The sequence below is a fragment of the Amborella trichopoda genome, chromosome 1, assembly GCF_054954075.1.
Source record: "Amborella trichopoda isolate Santa Cruz 75 chromosome 1, AtrichopodaSantaCruz75HAP2 v2.0, whole genome shotgun sequence".
NCBI classification, from domain to species: Eukaryota; Viridiplantae; Streptophyta; class Magnoliopsida; order Amborellales; family Amborellaceae; genus Amborella; species Amborella trichopoda.
This window is the reverse complement of record NC_142336.1, coordinates 44,686,642-44,709,310: the sequence shown is the minus strand read 5'-3', so window position 1 is coordinate 44,709,310 and position 22,669 is coordinate 44,686,642. Positions and strand designations below refer to the sequence as shown.

Below are 22,669 nucleotides of genomic sequence, written 5' to 3'. Positions count from 1 at the left end.
AATCTATATAAATTTTTTTTTTTTTAACTCTTAAATAAGGAAGTCACAAACATTTTTTATCAGGTGGTTGTTAATGTGTCATTGACTAGATTTAAAATTTACAAACAATTTTTTCGAACTTCGTGATACAATTCCAAGTGTCTAATTTGAAATTGGATGGTTAGAACTTAGAAGTATTTTGTGACCTTCGTGTAACAAAAGTAAATAGTTAGATAAATTAAATTGAAAAGGTATATGATGAGACCATTTCCTGTTAACATAAGGAGCTTATTACTTATTTCTAGCCCTCAAAACATACAATCAAATGGCTAAAGGTACGTCATTGATTATGCAGAATATTCAATAAAAAAAATTTCACAAACTTTTGTGCATTATTTTGAGCCTCCACATTTCAAATCCAAAGGCTAGAACTGATTGTGACATTCTTATATCAAGAACCGACGGCCACATGACATATATTAACAATTAAATATCCCTTTTATATAAGGGATGCAGTTTGTATAGAGCCTAGGCTCTAAACAATCAAATTAGAACCTACCTCTAAATGGTGTTGAGAAATATGGTTTCAATGCTTGAAATCTTTATTATAGCTTAAAAATATATTTTCATCATTATTTATAAAGTTTAAAGCTTCAAAAATAGCGTAGCTCGACATATATATAAAAACTTGAAAATCTTGAAAATTAACTGTCCAAAATTACCTTACAAAATATACTATTTTTAAATTTTAAAATTCATTTTTTTTGTTATGTTCATGCATTTTGATATGGAGATGATCAATTTGAAGGCATATGAGCATCAAAAACAAGCTCTTCAACTGAAATTTTGGAGATAGCCTCGGCTCTATATAAACTTTTCCCCTATATAAGTGCGATATGTACGTGAGAGGAATAGCAGCAAGCGAGATGTGGGTGCAGCTGAGGCCCATGCGCTCCACCCCTCTTAGCCAGACTCTCAATGTATTCCGCTCAAAGCGGCCACTTTCCGCTTCCACTAATCAATGGATAGGCCTGCAACAATGGAGAGAAGCTCCCCTTAACCATGACAGGACATGGGGTCCTAAAGGCCCTGAACCACCATTAACCCCAGCAACCTCTCCTCTAAACCAGCATTGTAATGGTTTTCAAAGAACTCCCTCTTCTCTCTCAGAATGGGGGACTCTTGTTCTCTCCACTTCTGATCCTATCACTAAAGCGCGGTTGTCTCACCATGCTTACACTCTTTGGCGTGAAAATGATCTCTGTCTCGGTGTTTGGGAACCTCCTGATAGACCTGCAAGGCCCCCAAAACCTCACTTGGTATCTCTCCCCCTCTCTCTCTCACCTATGATTCTTGACAATTAAATTGATTCGTGCAGGTGTTTATTGCTAAGATTGTTGATAATACAATTGATTATGGCATATATTATGTTAAGCTTGATATTATAGCAGGAATCAATTTATGGCTTCATGGATTGCTCTATACTTTATTCCTTTTGCTGCTATAGTAGTTGCAGTTTGTTTCTCTTTGGCTTTAAAATGAAGTGGCATCAACCACTTTTGGACAAAGTTTGGTTTGTGAGGTTTTTTTGTCTTGCCTATTCTTGTGAGGCAAATAAGGTGTTGAAAGTGATAGAATGTTGCAGTAACCAAAAGTTATTTGATAACTTCCTTTGCTTGGCTCGAATGTAAATCTATGACATTCAGTGTAGCCATCAAACTTACTGTTTGTCTCATCTAAGAGTCTGTTACAAATGATGGCAGATGTTTTATGGTTTAGATTGTTAGGGAAGTTTTCCTTTCTGTCATAACCAGTATTATCCCATTGTAACACATGCCGCTTTTTAAGTTAGTTTTATTCTTTTGTATTTTTGAAGGAATTTGTTCCTTCTTATTGCATTATCTTGGAAATTTTGAATCGAGCTATCGTTACAAAACAAATATGTCGTGCATGGTCATCAATGCCTCTAGAGTATTAGAACACACAAGCTTCTGGTTGTGTATAAGCATTTTCTTGAAATGTAATGACAGAAAATAATGAACTAAGGATTACTAAGCGGATGCGTCACGCTCTTCCCAAAGAAATATATGGGAATTAGTTCTCTACCATAACACCATAATTCAAATTCTGAAATGGGTCAGAAGCTTCAAAATATAGAGCTGAAGCTTGTTTCTAATGCAGGAGTTAATTGAAATTTTTATCCCTGATGGGCACACTTGACTTTCAAAACTTATAAATTATTTTTTTTTAATTTGAAACAAGTTTTTTGTTCCTGACATGTAATTGCTGATTGTAAAATATTTTTACCAGGGTCTCTATTGAGTTGATATGGCTTTGTAAAATATCGCAAATCATTTCGGCCCTTGTCACAACATATACCCCCACCATCATAGATGTTAGCCAGGATAATGTACTCAGGCACAAAACTAAGGGGTATTTCATGTTTGGTATTTAATGTTAAGATCTTGTGTTTCAACTGAATCCGTGTAGTGTAACCTTCCAATCTTATCAATATATACAGTGTTCAAGATAGATTTTGATTTGAACTCGTCTATTATTTGTCGACAAATGCCATACAAAGTTAAGAAATAATGGGGACATTAAAGTTGATTTGAACTCGTCGATTTTGGTGGCAGACTAATGATTAATTTCATTACGTTTTAGAGGGCTTTGAACAGTGACAATATTGCACTTAAGCTGATGCACTATCCATGATTGTAAGATATATTTATGTTTGGTGCAACATTATCTTTACAAACAATATGTACATATATATCCTCTATGCATTTGTATATCAAAGAGATGTCCTTGGGAGAGGACTAATGTGGATATAGATTTTAGCAAGGGTGTTTGTATTATCTTCTGCCTGTGTTCTGTAGGTATCCTGTTACTGTGGCTTTTCTGGTTCTTTCATCAATTATACACATGTTTGTGCTTGATTCTCACTGGGTCTTATTTTATTTATTTAATGGGGTTTTACTTCGCCATTCAATCGATTTAATATGTGCCCTTTATGATGCATCATGCTGTGTATTGTGTGACTCATATGTCTGAAGATAGATCATATGCCTCTGGATGTAACCATACTAATACCCTGAGTGGTAGTTGAGAATGGCATACTATCCGAAAGTCAACCTCATTTGGAAGGCCAGTATGATTAATATGCATTGCAATATTGGTGGTAATATATCAAAAGCCAGACAAGCTAAAGGCTCTGGCATGTAGGGTTGTGTTTTGACTAAGGTATGTACTGTGTAGACTACCAAATCCACGTCTCTGTTGGTTATTGTTCCATGGCTATATCTTAGCAGCTCCAATAAAATGGACATTTACTACGGCCCTGTCCTTAATAAACCATGAGAGGATGACCATACTAGAGTTGATCTAACTTTGATCTATTTCACTTTTGAAGTACAGACCTTGATAAACTTTCAACCTTGTCCTCGATAACTTTCAAATTATAAGACTACACGAGCTACAACTTCGTCTATCTACTTCAGTGTTCCGTAGGCTCTTTGCATTTTGAGAGAAAGCTTTTCTTAGAAGGGAGGGCCTAATCCTAACTGAGAATTCCTTACCATTGACAGGACATTTGGAAAATAATATTAGGCTTGAAAAAGATCCAAAATCCTCTCAACAGTGGTGCAAAGTGGATATGTATTTGCTTAGCTGTTGACGTATACCAAATTGTATAGTAGTATTTGAAAGTGATATCTCCCAGTAATTTTTGGTTTATTTTTACTCCTTTTTCTTAGCAGTCAAAAAATAAAATGGCTACATGCCATATTCGTGAATTGATATGGTGAAAAGGTAGGGTGCACTTCACCCGAATGATCCTAAGATTCGTAAGTGTTTCTTTGAAAATGCTAGAAAATAAAGTGGGAGCCTTTCTCTTGCAATTGCACCTGCCAATAACTATTTTATGAAGATATAGATACTTAGCATTGGATCGTTGTCTTTCTTACTTTATGTTTTGTTATAGGTTTCTCCAAAAGAAGTACCTGATCCTAAAAACTCTGGTCTTCCACTGAATGCATATATGCTCCACAATCTTGCACATGTTGAATTGAATGCTATTGATCTGGCATGGGATACCATAGTCCGGTTTTCTTCATTCCAGGAGGCTCTTGGGACTGGATTCTTCTCAGATTTTGCACATGTTGCTGACGATGAGAGTCGTCACTATCTATGGTGTTCTGAAAGGCTTGCTGAGCTTGGCTTCAGGTAATTCCTACTTTTGACCATTCTGAGTATTTTAGTGTTGTCCATCTATTTATTCGATTCTTGCATATTGATGAGGTAATGGACATAAAAATATTATTAATTGATTTTCTTTTATTTCATGGATAAGATTTTGTAGGCCTAGCAAACTTTTTGGACCAGTGTTTGGTGGGTTGGATCGTCCACCCGCCAATTCCGATCTGGCTGATCCAGAACCGATCTGGATTAGCCAAATTGGCGATTTAGATTCTCTAGATCGGAAAAATAAAGAGAGAAAAACAAATGAATTTTATATAATATATAATATCAACATTTCTAACCACTTAGTGAGGCTGGGTGTGGTAGCTAAAGTGTCTTTTCCTTTCCAAAGCGTTGGAGGTTTGGTTCCTCCTGCTGCAATGCTTCTTTTGTTAATAAATAAGTGCTCATTAAAATAAGAAAATGATTTCTGAGGTACAACATACAAAAATTTAACTGGTAGAAGAGCGCTTGGGTGGGGATTTGAACTCCCAACCAAGCATTAAGTGCTCCCCAGCACTAGCCAAGTAAGCCCTTTAGCTTAATTTTTACCCCAAAAAAATAGGCCCTTTAGCTTATAATATTGTCTCTCATAATAATATTAAAGAACCAGCCAATTCCTTCTCAGAATCAGCACGGTATTCACCGATTTCTTATCTGGATCAGCAATTCCTGATCCAGGTTAGCTATTTTTAAACATTGGTCTAGACCTTTTAACGTAAATTTTGTACTGTGAATGAGCATGTTAACAATAAATTCTGCCCACAAAGTTCATCCACATATCAAACTGTAATTGTGTTACATGTTTGTCGGCAAAAGTGGGATGGCTTCGATTCACATCAAATTGCAATCTGCACTGTGCAGTTTGCATTTGGTGGGGAATTAGCTCTGAGCTGAGCAACAATGCAAAAAGTGTAGATTTCTAAGGAGTGGCAATAGAGTTTGGGTTACCAAATGGTGGTTTCTGGGCAACCACTTACCACAGGCAAGCTGACCGCTATATCACAGGTAAACTACAATATAGTGGGTTATCCGTATGGGAACTTAGATTTTATCTGACTCTGACCTCTAAAATAAAGTGCTCAAGTGATCATTTTAGGCTTTCTGTTCTTTCGGTGCTTGCTTGTTTACTTTTCATCACTGTAATTTAGTTTGCATAACATCTGGTCTAGTGTTGTAATTTCGTGGAAAAGTCCAAGCAAACCTCTGTCGGCTGCAATTTATTTGCCTGCCTTCTATTGATTCTCCTTTTTCCTGGTGATAGTTATGGAGATATGCCTGCCCATAATCTGTTGTGGAGGGAGTGTGAGAAAACATCTGGGTGTGTTGCCGCTCGTTTGGCTGTGATTCCATTAGTTCAGGTAGCTAATGTATTTGTGAATACTGCTAGACCATACTGGATGTAAAGTCCTTTTGCAATCAATGTTACATTGATTGGAATTGTCACTGTCATAATTAGATTACATGGTTCACCTTTTGTGGCTACATGCTGATAGCATTGCATTTCTTATTTTATGTTCCTTTAGTCATGATATTATACTGGCAACTTTATATGTTCGAGGACTCTGGTTCAAGTCCAGGACGGCCCAGTCCATGCAAAGCCCTGTCCCATCTCATCACCATTAACAGGAAGTCTAACTAGAGAAATCCTACCAACAATGGGACTGCTGCTTCGGCATGTTGCCTGGAATTGATTACTTCAAGGAAATTTGTTTTCAGATTCTCTTATACATAATGTATTTCCTCATTACATGTCATGGCAAATAAGCCTATATGTTTCTTAGTTGGCTAGCCATTTAAAGATGTTGTGGCTTGAACTTTTGGAATAATTCAATGTCATAGTCAGGAAGGCCAAAAACAAGACTGAGAAAAGTGCACGCAGAAAAGTGTGAGATTGAGAGCAGAAAACAATCAATTGATGTCCCTGTATGTGATTTTTTTTTACTCTAATGAGAATTACATCTCTTGAAATTCCAATCCAAGACTTACTCCACTGTCTCATCGTAATGCTTCTGATCCACAAAGAGGACCAATTCCATTTGATTTTAATCCCTTGTTATTCCTTGTATCTTCATTATTTGTGGGCTCAAAGAGAGGGAAAAAAAAGAATAGTATGGCTTTGAGTGATATTGAACTTTCTCAGAATAATGAGCCAGCAGTCCTCCATATATATTAAAAAAGAAAAACATGATGTATAAGGTGCTAGCAGTTTAAATGAGCATTCCATTTTATTCTGAAACCTTGTACTTCATTACAGATGCTAACAATCTTTTAGTTCACATCTCTTGAACCATTTCACACATTTGTGTAAATCTCTATAGGCTCCGCTTCGTGTTCACATCTATTTCTTGTGGACCATACTTCAGTTTGTTTTTGTCCTATTAATAGCTAGTACTTTGATTATGAAGTCTTAATCCTTTCCTTCTCATTAGAAGATATCTTGGAATGGGGTGCTTCTACATTAAATCCTATTGGCTAGGATACATCTGATCATTGCACCTGAACTTGGACACTGTATTTATAGCAGTAAACATAAACTTATTATAGATAGACTTTTTCGTTACAGTCCAAAATGGGAGATTCACTGTGCATAAGAACCATTAAATTCACCACTTTAGGGCAGTGGTAGAGAATGACAAGATTTGGATGAAAAACACCCTCATTCGCAAGACTATCCAGTATGGCATTGGCCTGTTGCCCTGTGTGGCTAAAAGCAATGTTACCCCGACACTCCACATGGGGACTGGTGTCACGTGTTGATACGTGCCGACACACGTTTTGACATGGCCCTGGCACGTGGCCGCACCTGTCAGATTGTCATTGAGTTTTAGTACCACATCAACACTTGTCATAGGTTGTATTATAAAATAATTTCTACTTTGTTGTCATTAAAATCGAAGTGTTTAAATGGTAGATCGGACTTGCTTGCTGGGTGGGTTCAAGCCCCAACCTGTCCAAAAAAGTTATTTTACAGTTTTTTTTTTTTAGTTAAGCACCAAAAACTATAATTTCCTGAGGGGTCTGATCACATTACCTTTTGTTGAAGTGAGGCCTCCTCTGCCATGAGGTGCATGCAACATTTTTTGAATGTTGATGCAACTTAATATATATATCTATATATATATCTATATATATATATATATATATATATATAGAAAAGTCTTCCCAACACCTATAGGCGAAAATGAATAGTGATTTTGCCTACCCTCACCGTCCAAATTTCATCGTGTGGTCACGATTGTCCAGTAGTATTTTATTTTTCATTTTTTTTTCTACAAATCAAAATAAACTGAAATTTGGAGGGTATGTACATCTTACTGAGGCGCATCTAATAAAAATATAAAAAAAATCATCCGCAAAAAAATAATTGACCAAAGTAGCCTCGAAAAGTTTCGGGGGTATTTTGGTCAATTATTTTCGTGTAAAATATTTTTTTTATATTTTTCGAAGATTCCCCTATTTTTGATGAATATACATTTCAAATTTCAGGTCATTCTGATTTGTAGAAAAAAAATGAAAAATAAAACACTATCGGACAATCGTGACCGCGTGATGAACTTTGGATGGTGATGAGGGTAGGCGAAATCACTGTTCATTTTCGCCTATAGGCGTTGTGCAGCGTTTTCCTATGTATATATATATATATATATATACTATTAAGCCAGGGAAATATAAAGATTACAAGTTTGTGACACCTTTGTTAAAGTGAGGTCACTCTACCATGATGTGCATGCAACTTTTTTGTGAATATTGATGTTATAACTTATTGTGTATATATATTTCTAACATAAACAACTTCTATAATGTGATTTTGATTTTGAACCCTGGACCTCTATCTCCATCAAAAAAAGTAGGTTACTGTCTAAAGCCACTTAGCGCACTTTTGAATTTTTGAAGTTTTGATTTATATAAAAACTTCAAAAAAATAAACTATTAGAAGGATGTGTTCGAAAGTACTGGCTTTTTAACCTCCCATACTGGACACGCATAGACACCGATACATGTATTGGTATCTTTGTAAAACTGGCTAATAGAGATTCACAAGGATCTGCTAAGTTCGGTGATCTCTTGAAACACATGCACCGAGGACCAATTGCAAGGGAACATCCTCTTTGCCCCATTAAAAACATTCATGAAATCTTCCTTTACCACTAAGGAGGAGCCCCATGATTGATCGAAAGGATGGAGCCCTGCTAGGAGTGCCCGTGCCTCTGTGATAGTTAGTATCGTGTTGCCAATTGGCCCTGAAAAATATGAGAATATGATTGCTGCACTATCCCTGAAACCTTTGTTGATTACTGCACTATCCAGATTATCTCAGAGCACCTGTCAAAGTTAGGTTTGAGGGTGCCTGGTTTGGGTGCCATTGAATGTGTGGATCTCGGGGTAGTCAAGCGGGTCGACATAGAGATCAGGTACCAATTCAGTAGAAATCGAAGTGGAGAAAGAATTGAATTCCTTCCAAAGCTGGCCTTATTGATAGCAGTGGAATTCACCTTCCCTTCAAAACCCCATGAAATTGTCCTATTGTGCTCCATCCAATTGTTCCATAGATGTTTAATTTTGTTTGGCCCAAAGGGGGGGGACCAAAAGTTGGACTGAGAACTGCGTGGGGTGCGGGTGTTGAGAAGGGTTTTCCATTGGTGAAGGAAGGTCGCGGATGAGGTTCCTTTGAAACACTTGTGATTTGTAGCCCAAAAAGATGACAACGGCAATAACCTTGTGGAAGAGGGCTGGAATCTCACTTTTGACTTCTTCGAAAATTCTCGAGTTCCTCTTGGTCCAAATGACCCAAATGGTGGCAGCGACAGAAGCCTTCTCCAATTTCCTGCCGTCTTTGGGCCACGGGGTGGCAAGAGAAAGATTGTAAAGAGCCAGAATGGAGGGGTGGTAACCCATTTCAGACCAAAGAGTTGGAGCAGTAAGCAGCTCCACAGGTTGTGGGCGAGTTGGCAATGGATGAAGAGATGAGGATTACTCTCTTCTTCCATGAGACACATCGTGCAACGATTGGTGATTGGGACACCCCTACACTGGAGATGGACCACAGTGAGAGCTTTTTTAGATAGAACTATCCATGCCAAGGTTGGACTTTAGGAGGAGCAATAGAGGACCATGCCTGGGCGACAATGGAGCTTGGGGAGAGGGGGAAAGAGGTGGCAACAAACATTTCTTATAAACGGAGGGGACAGAAAAAACAACCCAAGGGTGAAGGGGTCCAAATAATTTGGTCGGGCCTAGAGGAAGCCAAGAATGTTGAGTGAAGCAGGGATGACAAGCTAAGAAATTCAGAGGTTTTAAGGTCATAAAGAGGCCACTTGAAAGAAGGATTCCACACTCTAAGGGGGCCCGAGGATGGCATCTCATCCACAACAAAGGAGAGTACGATTAGGGCCGAGGAGAAGAGTGCGGGGAATAGGTCCATAAGGGGAGTTTGGCCCAACTAGAGGTCGGACCAGAACTGAATACGATGTCCCTCCCTAGGGTGGAAGTAGACGTTTCTCTGGAATAGGACTAAGAAGGACAAAAAGGACTTCCATGCCCTGGATGGTCTATTAGGTGGTCTTCCAGCCGGTAGCCAACCGTTGGCAGGGACGCGGTATTTGCAACGGATGACCTGGGTCTAGAGGAGATTATTTTGAGTTGCTAGGCACCACCACTGTTTTCTGAGTAAAGGCGGTATTTTGTTTCCTCAAGAGGTGAATTCCAAGACCTCCTAGGTGTTTTGGGCTGACATACTTTCTCCCACGAGATGAGGTGATATTTCTTGGTTTTGGCATCTCCCGCCCAGAGGAAGCTCCTCATTAACTGTTCAAGACGCTTAGCCACCGCAACGGGCATGTGAAATAGAGACATGAGGTAAATAGGGGTGTTGGCTAAAGTCGCCTTGATAGGGGTGGTTCTTCTTGCGAGAGAAAGAAAACGTCCTTTCCAATCTGCCAGACGGCGATCTAGTTGTCAATAATATGGGACCATTGCCTCTTTTTGGGTTTACCAAGGCCCAATGGCATACCAAGATAGCTTGTAGGTAGGTTGTCCACTTTGTAGTGCCAACCGGGGACCAGGGATCAAGTCCCAAGTGAAGTGCGAGCGACTCCAGTCATTGTGGATTTAGCCCTGTTGACTTTGAATCCCGTGGGAAACTCGATTTCCTGGGGTGCCACGTCAAGGAAGACGAGCGTGTCGTCAGCATATTGGAGATGTGATAAGACGGGTCCCTTAGGGCTATTCTTGAAGCTAGTTAGACAACTTGACTGGTACATGCAAGAAATTGATTGGCTAAAGACCTTAGCCGAAATAGCAAAGAGGAAAGGGGAGAGTGGGTCTCCTTGATGTAGTCCCCTAGACACTCGGAAAAAAACCCTAGGTGTGCTGTTGATGAGGATATTGTAAGTGAAAGTAATTAAGCTTACTGGGCGAAAGTCCTTAAGCTCTTCAATCCCTTTGACCTTGGGGATGAGGGTGATAAAAGTAGCATTCATAGCTTTGTGGATGATTCCCTGATGAAAAAACTCTTTGAAGAAATTCAAAAAATTATTTCTGAAGGAACTCCATAAAACCTTGAATGGGTTTGAGGGGAACCCATCCGGTCCTGGGGCTCTGTATTGTCCTAAATCGGTCAGGGCCGCCAAGATTTCAGTTTTCGAGAATGGTCGTTCCAACCAGGTGACCAAGTGATCGGGAAGGGAGAGAAAGGGAAGGGCTGCCATCCTATGTTTGGGTTCTGAGGGGGCAAGTGTAGAGAGATTTGAAGAAGGAAAGGATGGCCTCTTCAACTCTAGGGGGTTGGTCTAGAATCTTGTTGTCAACCTTAATGCTAGTAATGGAATTGTCCCGGTGATGGCAATTCGCTATCCTATGGAAGAAGCCAGTGTTGAGATCTCCGAATTGTAGTCACTTCACCCTTGACCGCCGACAAAGATCTCTTCTTTTTTAAGAATGGAAAGGTATTCAACTTTGTGTTGGGTTCTAAGATTAGATCGGAGTCCGACAGGGGTCAGGATTCCTCAATAAGGCCCAAGGATTGAACTGCAAAGCGTGAGAGGTCTTGAGGTGACTGAAGTTCCCAGGGATGGTTCTACTTCAGGATTTGAAGGAAGCTTTAAGGAGCTGAAGTTTGGTTTGAAGCTTATACCCAGTCCTACCCGAGACCAGAGGGTAGAAAGAGTTCCATCATTCAGAGATAAGCATAGAAATAGCCGATTCTTCGAGCCACGAAAGCTCAAAACGAAAGGGTTTGGGGCCCCTCACTACTGAATTGGTATCGAGGAGGATAGGGCAGTGGTCGGAGGTTGGTTTGGGCAAGGCCAGAGCGTTAGAAATAGGAAAAACATCGTCTCAGCTGGTGGACAAGAGGAACCGGTCGAGTTTGGAAAGGGACGGTTGGGAAGAGTGATCAGACCAAGTTAATTGGTTCCCCTGGAGGGGGATGTCAATGAGTTCATTTCGCGAGATGAAGTCTGATAAATCTAACATTCCTTGAGAAATATTAGGGTTGGAGTTTCTCTTGAAAGACCAACAGGTAATGTTGAAGTCCCCCTCCTCTCCCCCCCCAGACACCATGAGGGATGGGGGAGGGAAGCCACCAGGTCAAGTTCATCCCAAGGAAGGCTTTTGGAGGATGCAGAGTTTGGCCCATCGATGGCCGAGAATTCCAGGGAAGACTGTCCGAGTTCCTGGAAAGGAGAACTATGACAGAGAAGGTGCCGTAGTCAGGGAGATCAGGGTGTGCTCAAAAGGGTCCCAATTAGGCAAGGAAACATATTGACAAGGCCTGCAGTCCCATACCTGCTGAATGAGGTGGAGGGAGGGGTGGGGTTGTTTAGTTTCAGTTAGGGAAAAATGGAGGGGTGGTGTTTGATGCACAGGTTGTGCTTGAGGGGTTGGCCTAATCCCCGGACATTCAAGAAAGGGTTTCATGAGGAAACAAGAGAAGTGGGGGGGAGGTGGGGGCTGAATCAAAGGTCTGTCGTAGTTGATACTCGAAGCTAAATTATGGATTTCCCTAGAGCCTTTGTACCTCACCTTGAGCCTTGCTTCTGCGTCTGCTTGGAAGAAAAGGTGGAAGGACCACCCTCAGGTCTATCATAGGGGAAGCCCATAACCCTGAGTGCTTCCTTGATGTTGCCTTGTGCTTGGTCGACTCCATCCACGTACTCAGAGTTAAGGAGGAGGGGGGGGGGGGGGGGGGGGGCTGAATCAACGGTCTGTCATAGTTGATACCCGAAGCTAAATTATGGATTTCCCTAGAGCCTTTGTACCTCACCTTGAGCCTCGCTTGTGCGTCTGCTTGGAAGAAAAGGTGGAAGGGACCCTCAGGTCAAAATAGGGGAAGCCCATAACCGAGTACTTCCTTGATGTTGCCTTGTGCTTGGTCGACTCCATCCACGTATTCAAAGTTAACTATCCAAAAAATAAATTTGGCCTTTATAATTTCTGGACATGTTCTAGGTGATTTTTCTTAGTGTGATTTTCTCTTCTTCATTTGACACGCTCCTAGTATTTTGCTAAGACTCGTTTACTGGAAATATATTCACCACATGCACTGCAGACTTTGATGTGCATTCCTCCTTAGCTGAGTAGTACTCCATTGGGTTAGAAGATGGGAATGACTGGAGAATGCTAGGTGTGCCTACAGAGCAACTGTCCACAAAGTGCACGGGGAATTCCTTCGTCTCAAGAAAAACGCGTATGGGGCCATTGGGCACCTCTATGGGCATTAGATAGAATGCCATGATTCACAGAATCTCAGTCCAGTCATATCCATCAACTCTAGTTTCATACTAAATAGTTGGAAAAAAATTTCTATGGACTGTGTTGTCAATTAGTACAGTGTTGAACAGGCCCCAAATCACTCGCAATTCTTGGATGGCAGCTTGATCTTTAACTATCACTTGGGACTTTCCATCTATTGGGCAATCAGATCTATGGTTTTTTAAGAGCTCAATCTTTTTTATTTATTCTTTTTATTTTCTTGAAATTGATCAAGAGGTGAATCAAGAGCTGTTTGCAAGAAAGCAAGTGGTAAACATCCTCCTAACATAGTTTTTTGGGCTGTTATTTCCCTGATAGATTCTGAGGTCTTCTACGTCACTTCCACAGTGGTGGTGGTGGTGTTGGTTCCATGGCATTAGTCATGGCAAAGGTGATTGTGGCAACAGTGGTTTTGTTGGGTTTGTGCCAGTGATAGTGGTGGTGTCTTTTCCAGTTGATTTATGATCATTGTTCTTCCATAAAAAAAAAGTCATGCTTTTCTTTTGAATAGCTAGATGCATTCCGTGTTTCTTTTTAACACACTGCTTTTATGCCATATGGAGATGTCTCGGTCAATAATCCTTATCTCCAATCATGTTCCTTTCCCTTACAGGATCTTTTAGCAATCTTTAGTAGAATCTGGGTTTTAATCGACTAGCCATACCAAAGATTTTGTGCAACCATGTCTGCCTCTGGTTTTTGTGGATAACACATTCTGTTTGTTTATCTTTTCGGTCATTTTACTATTTCTATTGAAGATAACATCTTTATATACTGGTGAATGTGTGGTCTGTTTCTTTTTTTGATAATTCTGTTAGGAAGCCAGGGGGCTTGATGCTGGTCCCAGGCTAGTGAAGAAGTTAGTAGGCTTTGGAGATAATAGGACATCGAGCATTGTGGCTAAGATTGCAGAAGAGGAAGTCCAACATGTATCCGTTGGTGTTTTCTGGTTTGTTTCAGTTTGCGCCAAGATGGGCTGCACTCCTGATGTTATATTCAAAGGTAATATGTGAGGGCCATCAACAAATAAGTTTTCTATTGCTGCTTTCTCCGAATAAAGTTGGACATGGCCTTTGCAAGTTCAAGAAAAATAGTTGGGCTTATTCTAAAAATTGTCTCTGATGGTTTATAGACTTGTTAAAGGAGTACAATGTAGAGTTAAAGGGCCCATTCAACCATGCTGCTCGAGATGAGGCTGGTATTCCCCGTGACTGGTATGGGCGTAACATTTGTAATTTAGTGGAAGAGTTAATGAGGAATAGTTCTCTGTCTCTTTTTATGATATGTTATTACTTCCTAGTTTTTATTTTGTGTTCTTGCTGTTTTCTCCAGGTACGATGAGTCATACACAACGAAGGATAGGAATGGGCTTTCGGAGGTAGCATCTGGACCTGGTGCAAATGGTTTATAATATCTTGTTGTGGTGCTCATGTGAGTGTTTTGAAATTGTTGTGACAGGTGCATGAGAGACTTGCTTGCATCATTTCCATGGAGAAACAGAACTCAGCTTTGGGTGATTATGTTCATTGACACAATTGATGGTCAGGGTCTCATCGGAAAATGAGAGGGGGAGAGACTACTTCATTAAAGGATGGGTTGTGGAGTCAACTATCAAATCTTTGGCAGATCAGTTAACTACCATAAAGCAAATGGTAGGGACTCAAAAAATTGTTGGGGCTTCTATTTGATGGTGATTCGTGAACCATTGACAAACAAAGATGAATTTTTCGAACCCTCAAGAAGCTTGACAGTCTTTTATTGTAAATATTGAAGAGTTGGGTACTTGTTATTTTATAACAAAGATGCCACTAAAATTAAGACTTATTTCCCATGAATGATGGACTGAAAAAGCTGTATTGGGAACATTTGGAAGATAAATCATATAGATAATCACCGAAGGAATAGACACCCTTACCGTACACTGCACGTACATGAATAGGTTTGTGGGGTTATTTGATTTTGACAATTTGGGATTATCGATCACTGTTGATTTCAGCATTTTTCTGTTTTGAAACTTCATAAAAGAAGTTGGTTTGCCTGGAGACTTCAATTCCAGGGCCATTTTATAGTTGTTTTTGTTTGATTGAATGGAGGAAGAAGTTTGAACAAGATTATATGAAGTGTCAACCTTATATTGTAGAAGTAAGGTATATCTTAAAAATCCAGTGGAAAATATTGTTTTGATATTGGAAAACCTTGCAATTGATCATCTTGATCTCGATCTCGAGATATATGGATAAAAAAAAGAAGGATTTTAAGTCTTAAAAATAGTTTGTCTTCTAAAATATTAACTAGACTATTAATTTTTAAGATTTTCAACTGTTTACATATTTGCTTGACAGATACCTTTTTTTTTTTTTTTTTGTAACCTTAATTTTTATTATTAGGGGCAGAAAAAAGATTATTAGGTCTTCTGACAAATGGATGTAAAAAAAAAGAAAAAAACAGGGGATTGCAAGTCCAATACATTGTGCATCGGGTGACACTTTGAATCGTCTATTTTCAAGTATTGATAAGTTTGTCTAATTTATAACAATTTTAAAACTTTAATTATAAGAAGGGCAGCAATATATTTTCAGGTCATCCCGGCATGAAAAATGTATCATGATAAAAGAGCCTGGGCTTAATCGGTTAGCGCTTGACGGATTTGCATCTTTAAATCCTAGCCAATTCTTACCAAGGGTTGGGGTCCACTTCCGACTAACTCACCCCAAAAAAAATAAAATAAAAATCTTATCGATGGTCGGGGCCCACTACCCAAAAAAAAAAAGAAAAAAAAAAAAAATTACAAACTCAGAAGGCATCAGTTGTCACAACTTAATTGTTTTATGCTGTCTAATCTTAACCAATCAGAAAAATAAAAGGGCAAAAGAAGGTATACGCAGTACCGTAGAGAATAATTAAAGGTGCAAGGCCCTTGGGTGTTATTTTATTGGGGAAAACATGTCATATTGTAGCTGAGAGATTCACACTACTTGGCGTTGCATCTATGCCTCTTACCTTCAAAAAGTCCATCAAGGTAAGGTAAAGACCACAAGGGGTCATGTATCAATCGCGGAGCGTGTAAGGGCTGGCATTATTTTCTCGCTGTTGACTAGAATGGGATTGGGGTCGTGATAGTACCACTACTAGTAGTGCCCTGAATTGCCAAAAAAAAAAAGTTGTAGACTAAATTTGAGAAAATTGCCTTTTAAAATCCAGCGGCTGGGATGGAACCGGTTCCGGCGTAGTCCCCCCCCTAAAACCGTTTTCCCCCCACCATCGAACTATACTTTTTTTTTTTTTTTTTTTTGTGGTTTATCTACTATTTTTTTAGGTTCTCTTAAATCTGACCCCTTAAACCTGTATTATAACCGTATTTTATTTTATATTTTAATATTTCTCTAGATTGATCCAACTTCTGATATGAATATATGGGGTGGACAAACTGTAGGGGTGGAAATCGGGTCGAGTCCACATGAGCGTGCAGGTGTTGGACCCAGAGGGTGTCCGGGTCAAAATGACTTGGACCTGGTCGGGTTTTGGGTCCGGCTTAGACCCTATCGGGTCGGGACGGATGTTCTCCATCCTACATGTGCCTAGTACAATTATTAAAATCATTGATTGTTATGTTTGAGCGTATTGTGCGGAACTTCATTTGGGGTTCCTTTGATGATGAGTATAGAAAATTTCATTTGGTGGGGTCAGATGAAATTGGCACTCTTCTTAAGGGTATTAGAAAATTAAAATTTATGAATTGGGTGCTCCTTTCCAAATGGTGGTGGAGGATTATCCAAGGCCCAAATAATCTTTAGAAGGAGGTCCTGGCAGTTAAACATGGATATGACCATATTTCACCTCTCGTTAAAAAGAGAAAAGGGGGTAAACATGTTGCCTAGATCTGGAAAGGCATCTACATTTGTAAAAATATTGTTCTTAGCAATATCATATAGATGGTTGGCGGTGGTGAGAACATCTATTTTGGTTTAATAAATGGCTTGGAGATAGATCCCTCTCGTACCACTTCCTAGAGCTCTTAGCTAGAGTTTCTTCACCGGCGGCTAAAATCTCAGAGTTAGTCTCCTCTTCCCCCTCGGAAAAAGTTTGGAATATAGCCTGCAACTATAACATGATGTCTGATTGTGGTATCTTTCAGCTCGACAGCCAATTACAGCTTCTGGAAGAGGTATATATTTCACTTAGTGGCACAGATGATGTTGTATAGAAAAGTGAGAGTGATGGTCTATTCATAGTAAAGTCAGCCTACAGATTACTCTTCCATGACCGTGTCAAATGGACCAATGGACTTCTCCATGGAGTGTGGAAGTGGCATATTCCTCTTAGAGTCATAACTCTCCTTTGGGTTGCCTTACTGTTGATAATCTTCACAAGAAGGGCACAGTACTGCCGATTGTGTGCCTTATGTGTAAAGTGGCAGAAGAGACTGGCCGTCACCTCTTTTTACACTGTCCTTTTGCTACACAGGTTGGAATTCGGCTTTTAGTAAGATGGGCTTCTCACTTATGCTCCCATAAAATCTCATTTGTATTGTTAACCACCTTAATCTAGTAGGTTTGCCATCTAAGGGTGTTCCAATATGGACAATCTTTAGAGGACTTATTCTTTGGCAGATTTGTCTTTAACTCAATAGGAGAACTTTTGAGGGCATTTCTTTGGATCTAAAAAACATCAAGGACAAAATCCAAACTCGATTACCAATAAGGCAAAGGAGTCTCTAAGGTTGACATATTTGTTAACTTAAAAAGCCTATCTTTAAGCTATATTCCCATTTGTAGACCTCGTACTATCTGGAAACCTCTCCTAGAAGGCTCCTTCAAACTCAATTTTGATAGCTCCTTTAGGAACCCAGGATTAGTTGGAATAGGATGTATTTTAAGAAATCATGAAAAGTCTACTGTATTTTCATATGTTGGTTCTTGTGAGACTGATACGGCTAATCATGCTGAGATTTGCTCACTATTGCAAGGTTTGAATATCATTGTTAGCAAAGGTATTGTGGGTTTTATCATAGACTCCCTCGATGTTATAAATTGGTGCAAGCATGACCAAAAGGTTTCTTGGTCTTTTCATGCTTTGTGGCTGAAAATTTATGATATCTATGCTACTTTGGTCTTCATATCTCTTTTCCCATGTCTATCGAGAGGATAATGATGTGGCTGATCGACTAGCTAAATATGGAAGCTATTTGTCCTCTTTGTATGTTTATGATGTTTTAATTCCATCTTTGCAATCTGATGTTGTTACAACACCCCATCAATAAATGCTCTTGACCATGTCAAAAAAAAAAAAAAGAATTGGGAAAATTTCTCTTTTTTTAATTAAGTAATATGATTCTACTTAGGTCTATTTAGGGCCCTTGAAAATTGATTTTCAACTAAATTGATAAAAAATATTATCTGAAAAATAAATCTTCTTCACCCCCTTTTATCTCTCACTCCTAAAAACCCTAGGGGTGGCAATGGACTTGGATCCAACCCGGGAACTGATGGGTGGACCGGTCTAGGGAATGGGTTAAAAAATTGGACCCGACGGGTCAGGTCTGGAGCCAAATCTTGGATCTGAATACTATTTGGGTCTGGGTCTGGGTCCGGGTCGGTGTTGATATTTAGATAATGTTTAATACATGATATTTAAATAAATATAATTATATATTTTTAGTTATAATGTTTAAATAATATATGTATATATTTAATAAACTTATTAAATCTATTTAAATATATGTAAATATACAGATATTTTGATTTTTAGGTCTGGTTCGGTCGAGTTTGAGTGCAAGTCCAGGTTCAGGTTCGGGTCCAATTCCCTCATTATATTTTCATATCTGAGTCCAGTGACGTTGGGTCTGGCCGGGTCTAGGTCCCATAAATTTTTTTTTCAGATCCAGCCGGATCCGACATGACCCGTTGCCAACCGCAAACTCTCAATCACTTCTCACTAAGAAAATTTCAATGGTTGCTATGGGGGAGCCAAACCCTAGGGAAAAGAAGCAAAATTACCATTGTGCCCTTTGATTTTACGAGGTTGTAAACAGAATGTAGCAACTTTGACGAAAGGGTGTTAAGGTAAAAAGACGTGACGTTTAAGTACTCCAACCTTCTTCAGTCGTCATCATCCCCGTCATTGCGCAATAACAAAAGTGCAGACACTGTGCTCCCACGGGAGCAATGCCATGTATGTACTCCCTCGGTAAAACACTTAACTTTAGTTCATTTTTGGGGAAATTATAGATATCCGTCGAAACCAACTTTTTACACATTTTACGTCTAATATTTTTTGTATTATACCTTAAACTCTTACATTATTTTTTTTTATATTTAACTCTAATAAAAAAATCAATAAGTTTGGAGACAAAATTGTTTTTTTTTCTCTTTCCCTTTTATCTCTTTTTCTCTCTCTACCTCTCTCTCCACCCATCATATTTTTCTCTCTACTTGTTTATCTCTCTATCTCTCTCTACCCTCCCTCACTCTTTATCTCTCTATTCGCCCTCACTCTTTCTCTCTTCTTTTTTTTTATGTTATCCGGTACACTTCTTGTCGGGTTGAATTTTTTTTTTGCAGTCCGGTACAAAAACATGCCAGATGAGAGCACACTCCTTGCCGGATGGATTTTTTTTTTTTTTTGCAGTCTGGCACAAAAACATACTGGACCACAACAAAAATTCGATTCGACAAGGAGTGTGACTGACTGCACAAATTACAGTAACTTCTCCCCCGCCCATAATGCGGTACGACATACTCTTTGCTAGACCAATTTTTTTTTCGGTCCGGCATGTTTTTGTGGCAAAAAACATGCTGGATTGCAAAAAATATATCGGTCCAACAAGCAGTGTATCGGACCACATAAAATATTAGAGAGAAAAAGAGAAAGAGAGAAAGTGAAGAAGGGTAGAGAGAGAAAGCAAGATAGAGAGAGAAACAAGTAGAGAGAGAAAAAGAGATAGAGAGAGAGAAACAAGTAGAGAGAGAAAGAGAGAGGAAAGGTGGAGAGAGGTAGAGAGAAAAAAGAAAAAGAGAGAAAAAATGATAATTTTGTTCAAAACTTAATGACTTTTTTATTGGAGGTAAATACAAGAAAAAATAGTGTTGGGATTTAATATATAATACAAAAAGTATTAGAGGTATTTATAATTTTCTTTTGATTTTTTAATCTAAAATTTTACAAACAGATAGCAATTATTAGATGATTATTTTTTTAAAAATATTGATTTTAGAGTTTTGTCACTTTGGTCTAGCCATTAAAAAATTAGTCCGTTTCCATTCAATCTTGATGAATTAGTTTTTTTCTAATATATAAAAGGTTTATTTCAAAAAAAAAATTGCTGAGATTATTCGGTTGGAGAGATTATATATCCAAAATTTAAGATTTAAAAATTATCTCTTGTATTATATCCAAAGGAGTAAATAAATAGTATACTCCTGCAGGAAATGCTTTGGCATAGAAAAATAAAAGATGAAACTTAAAACACCCAAAAAAAAATTGATCTTAAGAATATACCCAAGAACCGCAAACCTATAAAGATAAAGACATTAATTAGTGACCAATAAAAGACATTAATTGGTGACCAATATGCCCCTACTCATATCTCTTTTAAAACACCCCAAAATGATCTTAAGAGGATATCCAAGAATTCCAAACCCATCTGAAAGATAAACACATTAATTAGTGACCAATATGCCCACTAATCATCCCAAGAGTTGTAGTTATTGGGGCGTGCAAGTGCTTGAAGGACAAACACGTTACATGGAGGAGGGCCACGTTGATTGGGAAATACCATGGGCAAAAAATTGTTAAAAAAATTTTAATGTGACCTGCCGAGGTAAGAGCCCATTGACCCATGAACATCTATCTTTAAGATCGATGTTATTTTTTTTAAAAAATAATTTAAAATTTAAAAATTTTATCTTTTTATTTTTCATGATCACTTTGGCCTAGATCATGAATCTCTAAAAAATTGGATAAAAAATCCGGTTTTATGATGAATTTTAGAGAAGAGATGAGAACGGTTACATTATACATATGAGCCGGCTGACACATACAAACCCTATCCTGTTGTTGTCATGGATGTGTGTTGCCTTATGACTGTCTATGAGAAACGGAATAGGATCGGTACTTTTGTTTTATCTCGTGCATTTCAATTTCGTAGGTGAAAAAAGACATCTAAAAATTTGGAAAAATAGAGAAACAAAGAATTGGGGTGCTCTTTCCGGTGGGAATCTCTCAATTCTTTCTTTGAACCTTCGGAGTGATATTGAGTCAGCTCGACAATTTTTTTTAAAATAGCATAGATGCCGGTTAATAAGGATTTCTCAAGTAGTACAATAACTCCCGTATTATTGTTAGAAGAAGAAAGTAAATAAATAAAAATTAGAATAACATTTCTTAATTAAAAAAAATATATACCGTCCACATGATGAAGATTAGTAAAATGCATGACATAAGAGGATTAAGATGACGTTGATAGTAAGTGATAGATAAATGGGGAGAATGGTTATTTGAAAACAAGACTTTCCATAATTTCCATTAAAGAAAATGATGAGGTTTTTACAGGGCCTAGGCTTTATAAAAACAAAATATAGTCTCACCTCAAATCCTCGTTCGAGAAGCACTTTCTGCATCGAAAATCTTCTTGATGGCTTTAAAATTATTTTTTAATACCGACAATAAAAATTGAAACTCAAAAAATAGTAGAGATACGTAAACACTAATTTTTAAGGTAGATGGTCTAAGATGATTTGTTGCGCTATTTTTTAAATTTATAAAATCCTAATTTTCTTAAGTACCCGTAAAGTTCAAAACTGAGATGATTTAAAGGTTTTCAACACCTGAATAAACATTAGGGCATATTTTTTCATTTTTTTATTACCTTATTGTCAAAGACGCGTCAGACGCTCGAATACGGGCAAGCAAGCCCCGCGATTCCCTTTTTAAGAGAGAGAAAGAGGAGAGAGAAAGAGGTCCTGTTTTCTCTCTCGAGTCGGTATCTGATCCAGTTCCTACAGGGGAGAGAGAGAGGAGAAAGAAATTTCCTGTTTTATCAGTTGAGTAGATCTCTGCGTCAGTTCCCACAAGAGATACAGGAGAGAGAGGAAGGATGTGTTGCGATAGTGAGTGCAGGCCTTTGGGCTTCCTTTTGGGCCTACCCTTTGCTTTGCTTTCACTTCTGGTTTCCATTGTCGGGATCCTTGTATGGATCGTTGGGTAAATTCATGGCTTTATTCCCTGTGATTTCTATTGATAAGATTGAAAACCCACATCTCCAATTTTCCTTTCTCTTCTTCTGAAATTTGATAAGATTGAAAACCCACATCTCCACTTTTCTTTCTCTTCTTCTGAAATTTTCTTTTTATGGTAAGTTTTGTGAATTTGGGTTTTGTGATTTGCAGGTTAGCATTGACATGCATATGCCCATGTTGCCTTTGTGTGACGATTTTGGTGGAATTTGCTCTAGAACTGATCAAAGCGCCCTTGCACGTCATGGAGTGGTTCACCTCTCAAATCCGCTGTTAAAACACCCACTCTTATTGTCTCATCCTTTTTAATCAGTCGGTGTGAAGATGTAGGATTTTCCTGTGTGAAGAAGATGTAGGGTTTTTTCTATGAATTTATCTATGTAGTGGGCATTTATTGGGTGTGAATTTCTCTGTAGTCTTTTTGTAAATTTCATCTTCATTTTATGGATTAAATTTGAAATTAA

General features: G+C 38.5%; 2 protein-coding genes across 7 annotated transcripts; both read left to right on the top strand.

The window, feature by feature from the left end:
• Window positions 1–786: 786 nt before the first annotated feature.
• LOC18442199 (diiron containing four-helix bundle family ferritin protein, putative (Protein of unknown function DUF455)) lies at window positions 787–14,888 on the top strand. Of its 6 annotated transcripts, none has more exons than XM_006852422.4 (7): window positions 787–1,298; window positions 3,962–4,203; window positions 5,483–5,579; window positions 13,791–13,974; window positions 14,105–14,186; window positions 14,305–14,350; window positions 14,431–14,888. In XM_006852422.4, the coding sequence occupies exons 1-7, from the start codon at window positions 876–878 to the stop codon at window positions 14,500–14,502; spliced, it is 1,146 nt and encodes a 381-aa protein (XP_006852484.2). In that variant the 5' UTR covers window positions 787–875; the 3' UTR covers window positions 14,503–14,888. The 6 variants fall into 6 exon arrangements, 5 of the variants coding, with proteins under 5 accessions (XP_006852484.2, XP_088723446.1, XP_020527917.1 ...); XM_020672258.2 differs by having other exon boundaries at window positions 861–1,298; window positions 4,100–4,203; XM_088867326.1 differs by lacking the exon at window positions 5,483–5,579 and adding an exon at window positions 5,083–5,226 and having other exon boundaries at window positions 873–1,298.
• Window positions 14,889–21,968: 7,080 nt separating this feature from the next.
• On the top strand, window positions 21,969–22,669 carry LOC18442198 (signaling peptide TAXIMIN 1). Its single transcript, XM_006852421.4, has 2 exons — window positions 21,969–22,173; window positions 22,359–22,669. Exons 1-2 carry the CDS (start codon window positions 22,067–22,069, stop codon window positions 22,480–22,482), a joined length of 231 nt encoding a protein of 76 aa, XP_006852483.1. The 5' UTR covers window positions 21,969–22,066; the 3' UTR covers window positions 22,483–22,669.

Coding starts and splice junctions, on each gene's coding strand:
- LOC18442199 (XM_006852422.4), top strand. CDS start 876: ATGTACGTGAGAGGAATAGCAGCAAGCGAGATGTGGGTGCAGCTGAGG. Junction 4,204..5,482: donor CTTGCTGAGCTTGGCTTCAG/GTAATTCCTACT, acceptor TCCTGGTGATAG/TTATGGAGATATGCCTGCCC. Junction 14,187..14,304: donor GCTGGTATTCCCCGTGACTG/GTATGGGCGTAA, acceptor TGTTTTCTCCAG/GTACGATGAGTCATACACAA.
- LOC18442198 (XM_006852421.4), top strand. CDS start 22,067: ATGTGTTGCGATAGTGAGTGCAGGCCTTTGGGCTTCCTTTTGGGCCTA. Junction 22,174..22,358: donor ATCCTTGTATGGATCGTTGG/GTAAATTCATGG, acceptor TGTGATTTGCAG/GTTAGCATTGACATGCATAT.